The 6,184-nt window shown below is 45.7% G+C and overlaps 1 protein-coding gene across 1 annotated transcript in view; it reads left to right on the forward strand.

The window, feature by feature from the left end:
• Positions 1–644: 644 nt before the first annotated feature.
• The window catches only part of LOC119311395 (phospholipase D delta-like), a 6,845-nt gene continuing 1,305 nt past the window's right edge, over positions 645–6,184 (forward strand). The window contains exons 1-8 of the mRNA XM_037587034.1: positions 645–1,832; positions 2,468–2,584; positions 2,944–3,138; positions 3,315–3,587; positions 3,669–3,737; positions 3,912–4,059; positions 4,360–4,508; positions 5,675–5,845. Coding sequence (XP_037442931.1) covers positions 858–1,832; positions 2,468–2,584; positions 2,944–3,138; positions 3,315–3,587; positions 3,669–3,737; positions 3,912–4,059; positions 4,360–4,508; positions 5,675–5,845 — 2,097 coding nt within the window. The 5' untranslated portion in view covers positions 645–857. The remainder of the gene's footprint in view (positions 1,833–2,467; positions 2,585–2,943; positions 3,139–3,314; positions 3,588–3,668; positions 3,738–3,911; positions 4,060–4,359; positions 4,509–5,674; positions 5,846–6,184) is intronic.

The following is a 6,184-nucleotide window of genomic DNA, read 5'->3' on the forward strand; positions in this document are numbered from 1 at the left end:
GGCCTCCCCGATCGGATCTCATCTCGCGGGCTCCACCGCTCAGCGCCCGTTACGCACGCCGGAGCTGGTCGTACGTGCGACCGTTGCGCCTGCGTTCCATAAAACGCACGGCAACGCTCAGGAAAAAGCCGTTTCTCCCCCTCGCACCCAACGCGCGCGCGCGCCAGGAAAATAGTCGTTCGACTCCTCCGGGTTAAAATACTGTTTCTTCTTTTTTTTGCGGGGAAAAAAAATACTGTTTCTTCTTCCCTAAAAAAACACTGTTTCTCCACAGTTGTTCGAGTTTAGATTTGAGTGCTCTTTACATTTTTCCCTCTTTGATCTTTTTTTTTTTGCGAGGGCACTCTTTGATCCGCAGCGCAGAGATTTTTTTGCTTGTAATTCCATTTTGAATCTGCTGAGCCTCTTTTTCTTTGATGTACGTAACTGTGTCGGAATGAATCGAGGCAAGGAACATTTTCATGCAACCCCTTTGCTTTGCCCATAAATATAAGAAATCGGCAGTGGAGCGTAAACCCCATGCGTTATTAGTACTATTTCTCTGGCGAAAAGTAAAACCCCATGCGTTATTAGTAGTATTTGTGTGGAGAAAAGTAAAACCCATGCTATTTTAGGCTAGGCTGCCAACGCCGAGATCCTCCACCACCTCACCACCCACCTCCTCCTCCAGCTTTGCCGTTCGGGGTCCGCGTCCTCCCCGCGTGGGTGGCCTCGCGTCGCCTGCCGCCCCCACCGGAATCCCCGCCGCCTCGCGGGGGCCGTCGTCGCGGTTGCACCAGAGGAGGGCGGGAACCCGGCTCCGATTTTTCAAGCTGGCCGCCGCCGCCGCCACCGCCCCCCGCTCCGCGTCGCCGTCGATGGCGTCGTCGGGCGGGGACGAGTCGCCGTCGCCGGCCAAGCCGGTGCTCCTGCACGGGGACCTCGACCTCTGGGTCGTCGAGGCGCGGCTGCTGCCCAACATGGACATGTTCTCCGAGCACATCCGCCGCTGCTTCGCCTCCTGCGGCACCGCCTCCTCCTGCGCGCCCAGGCAGCCCCCGCCCAACAGCCGCGGCGTCGGGGAGGCCGGCAGCCGCCGCCACCACCACCGCAGGATCATCACCAGCGACCCCTACGTCACGCTCTCCGTCGCCGGCGCCGTCGTCGCGCGCACCGCCGTCATCCCCAACAGCCAGGAGCCGCGCTGGGACGAGCAGTTCTTCGTGCCGCTCGCGCACCGCGCCACCCTGCTCGACTTCCAGGTCAAGGACAACGACACCTTCGGCGCGCAGCTCATCGGCACCGCCTCCGTCCCCGCCGAACGGGTCGTCGCCGCCGTCGACGAGGTCGAGGAGTGGGTCCCCATCGTCGGCACCAGCGGCAAGACCTACAAGCCCCGCACCGCGCTCTTCATCCGCTACCGCTTCCGCCCCTTCGCCGCCAACCCGGTGTACCGCCGCGGCATCCCCGGGGACCCCGACCAGCAGGGCGTCAAGGACTCCTACTTCCCGCTCCGCCACGGCGGAAAAGTCACGCTCTACCAGGACGCGCACGTCAACGAGGGGGACCTGCCGGACGTCCAGCTCGAGCGGGGGAAGAAGTTCGAGCACAACCAGTGCTGGGAGGACATCTGCCACGCCATACTCGAGGCGCACCATATGATCTACATCGTCGGCTGGTCGATCTACGACAAGGTCAAGCTGGTGCGCGAGCCGTCCTCGTCCAGGACGCTCCCGGAGGGCGGCGAGCTCACGCTCGGAGAGCTGCTCAAGTTCAAGTCGCAGGAGGGCGTGAGAGTGTGCCTGCTCGTCTGGGACGACAAGACGTCTCATGACAAGCTCTTCATCAAAACGGTAAGGCATTACGATCTGCTTCTGCTTCTGCCTCTAATTTCACTGCCTAGTTTGGATAGCCGTCGGAAACGGTCCCCAGATGCATTTGATGTTGACTTGATTGCGAGGAATTCTTTGGATTTTGTTCCATAGATAGGGATTTAATATTCCGCAGGTTGGTGCATTTGAGTGTTCAGTCATGTAGTACTTGTTCATAAGTTTTTTGAGAGGTTACTTGTTCATAAGTAATTTCCATATTCGTAGGAATGTAATAGAGGGTAACAATCAATCGATGACTGTTATAGACTTGCAACAATCAACTGAACCTGGATATTCTTATCCAAAAAAAGCCTGAACCTGGATATATGGCCTGGGAGTGTTCTCTCTGATTCCAGTTTACCATAATCTATGACCATACGTCTTTTCCGAGCTCATACCTCGGCCATGTTCTCCAAATCTACTAATTAGTGTGCACAGTTTAATTTTTTGATTAAAGGGGCCACATGGCCCGCATTTTCATTCATACAAGGGTGCACGCTGCACAATTTATGATCCCCATCATAATTCATACTTGCTCTTCCTTTTGATGTGCTGTTCTTTAAGGGGTTCTATGTCATAATATCTGAGAGTAAGTCCTCCTTTCTATGCTTTTGCAGGGTGGTGTGATGGGAACGCATGATGAAGAAACTAGAAAGTTTTTCAAGCATTCCTCAGTCATCTGCGTTCTTTCACCTCGATATGCCAGCAGTAAGCTGAGCATTTTCAAACAACAGGCAAGTTCAGGCAGTGTGCTTGTGCTTTATTTGTATTTTATTTCTTTGTTGATAGGCTGCAAGTAATTGCTATCATCATAAACCTTAAGCAAGTTAATATTTACTCATGCATCCTCTTTTAGGAGAATTTGAATGTTCTTTAGTATCATGATGTGTGTCTTGGTGCCTTATGGATAGTACATGATGCCAACTAAGTTGACAGATAGCTTTATATATATAAATAAAATCAGGAGGTCACCGTCATGTTGCTTTCAGAATAAGCATCATCTCAGTCTTGTGAATATCTTTTGTATTCTGCAGGCTACTCATATGCTCTTTTGTTTTGCCACATTTGGCAATCTTGAACTACTATCTTGCAGGTTGTTGGGACATTGTTTACACACCACCAAAAATGTGTGCTGGTTGATACACAAGCTTCGGGAAACAAGCGGAAAGTTACTGCTTTCATTGGGGGCCTAGATCTTTGTGATGGGCGTTATGATACTCCTCAACATAGGCTTTTTAAAGACCTTGACACAGTATTTGAAAATGATTTCCATAACCCAACATTTTCGGTGAGTTTATTTTTGCCAATATGTTTTACTCTATGCTTATCAAGTTGAAGTCGAGGAAGTAAGCTTCTGGAAGCTGGTGCCATGTGTGAATGCCTGACTGCCAGAGCTTATCTTGCACCACATTAATCTCATTGAGTTTTAATCTTCTTGTCATCATATGTATTTCCTTGATGCAGGCAGGCGCAAAAGGACCGAGACAACCATGGCATGACTTGCACTGTAAGCTTGATGGACCAGCTGCCTATGATGTCTTGAAGAATTTTGAACAACGCTGGAGAAAGGCATCCAAATTCCGTGATCGATTTAGGAAAGTATCTCGCTGGAAAGATGATGCCCTGATAAAGCTGGAGCGTATCTCGTGGATACTTAGTCCTTCACCTAATGTTCCAAATGATCATGTTAGTTTGCGGGTTTCAAAAGAAGAAGATCCTGAAAATTGGCATGTTCAGGTCTTGGCACTGCTCTTTAAGTTGTGCTTATGTCAGTACTTGTGAATTCTAGGCACTGGTTAACATATATTAATTCTTCAGGTATTCCGGTCAATTGACTCGGGCTCTCTAAAAGGATTTCCTAGTGATTGCAAAGAGGCTTCAAAGCAGGTTAGTTTGGCACGTCTTCATTATACTCCTTCGCAATGTTCAATAAATCCACATCTATACTGAAATTTGTGGTGCTGTTTCATCTTTTTCTTTTTTCATTTTTATCTTGTCCTGTACTATTTGGAACAACGTTCTTCTTGTATAAAGTACTTACCATTTAATGGACTTGTGCAGAATCTTGTGTGCCGAAAGAACCTCATAATTGATAAGAGCATTCACACAGCATATGTCCGGGCAATCAGATCAGCGCAACATTTCATTTATATAGAAAATCAGTATTTTCTTGGTTCTTCGTACGAGTGGCCATCCTATGTGAATTCAGGTTTGGGGTTCTTCCTTTGTATCCTCTCTGAAACTTGGAATATTGATTGTTAGGTATAGCATACCTTCCACAGTTGCTTGCATATTCTTCTGCTGGTAAAACATGGCAAACATGCACCACATGATGCATGGAGAACATAGATTTAGTTTGCTCTTCGTACTTCTATTAGATAGGCCACATTCTTTTTGTTTCATTCATGCCTTTGTTGCTGTCGGTCCTGTTGTGTAAATTCAACATTGATGTTTAATTTTATGACATGATCTAGACAAACTGGAATTTTGATCCCTTGGGATGTTGCAGGTGCTGACAATCTGATACCAATGGAATTGGCCCTCAAAATTGCAACCAAGATTAGAGCTGGCGAACGGTTTGCAGTTTATATAGTCATACCAATGTGGCCTGAAGGAGTCCCTACCTCGGCCTCTGTGCAAGAAATTCTTTTCTTTCAGGTAAGCTCTATTTGTAAAAGCATTATAGCAGCTATTAGGAAACTCCAAATCTGAGATTTATTGAGATACTGAAATTCCAATCTGAGATTCAGTGAGATATGGAAATCTCATTCGACCTTGTAATTTCAATCTTCTTCCAATGAATGAATTTCCATTTGAGTGCACGTTGGCATACTCCCTGTCCCTGATGTTTATGCCCTTTTTTTGTTGTTTTAATACAATATTACTCTACTTTATGACCAACCCCCTTTGTTTAGTTCAGCGCTATTCTATTCTCGTCTTCGTTTTGGTAAAAACAAATCTCTCACTATCAAATGTTACCTTGTGTGATCCTTTTTGTTCAACAGCAGTAAAATTTCATAGAGGCAATGTAGTATGTAATGTCGTTATTCCTGTAAAATCTGCGGAAGTGCAATGCTGATTGTACGCGAATGATGATTATCCCATACATGCCTACCATATTATAAAGAGATCTTCAGATTTGCCCCTTTTGTAAACGTTTAATTGTCCATGCCACTGAAGGCAGGGAATAGCTTTGAAAAATCTAATGAAGATGATACAATAAATTGTTCTTTTACATGCATGTATGTTGAATTAGGAAGTTCAATATAGAACCAGGGGTTACAACAGGCACAGGCTTCGGATGTTTTTTTTTTCCTATTATTAAAGGGTTCTCATGGTTACCATTTTCATTACAAAAGTGGTGTCCTGTACAATCCTATGCTGAAGTGAACACTATCCCTACATCCCTGATACACAGGCCGTATCATGGGATGTCTCAAGATCTTACTACTAAAAAGCAGCAACAAAATTAAGCATCTGCTAGAATAAGGAAGACCAAAGTTCAAAAGCAACCGAGCTTACAATGACAAGCTTCGGATGCTTTTCACAAATTAGCATGTGAAGTATCCCAATATCCCATAGGCCCTTCCACCACTCTTATGTTCTCCTGCTGGGATCACTTCACCCATGATTCATCAAAATCCATAATCTACACTCAATAGGTTTCTGCCTGATGGCTGTTGATACTTGATAGGCTTGATTCTGCAAGAGAGGATATACAGTGAAGTGTGACACATCTCACTTGTAGGCTTCCCCATAAAAAGACAACTCACTTGTAGGCTTGAATAAATCAAAAATACTAATTGTTTGTTCTTTTCTCACAGGCTCAGACAATGGAGATGATGTATGGAGTAATCGCACGAGAGCTCAAGGCCATGAATATTGAGGATGCACACCTTCACGATTACTTGAACTTTTACTGTCTAGGCAATCGGGAAGAACCGTCAACAGATGGTAGCCCTGGGTCAGATAAATCTACAGATAAAAGTGCAGCGGTAATGTCTTCTTGTATTCTTCATTCCTTCATAGAAAGAATATTTTCTGAAGTTGGTACGTAGTGTCATCAGTTTTAAGCATTGCTTGTCTAGTGGACATTTGGCTAAAGTTCTAGTGGATGTCAAAACATACAGATAGCTTGGTAGAGAAACCCTGAGGCATCATTGGTTTGGAAAGTTGCTTTCTTACCTTATGTTACCAAAATGTTGGTTTAGCCAACTGTTGGCGCGGTAGGATCTTTATGTTTGCCAATGCCGTTTCAAAAGACTGAAGCAATTACTGTTACATTGATTGAAGTTTTGTTTTGTTTCTATCCTTGATCGTTGTAATTTATAACC

This window comes from Triticum dicoccoides, chromosome 5B (assembly GCF_002162155.2).
Source record: "Triticum dicoccoides isolate Atlit2015 ecotype Zavitan chromosome 5B, WEW_v2.0, whole genome shotgun sequence".
In the NCBI taxonomy this organism is placed as follows: Eukaryota; Viridiplantae; Streptophyta; class Magnoliopsida; order Poales; family Poaceae; genus Triticum; species Triticum dicoccoides.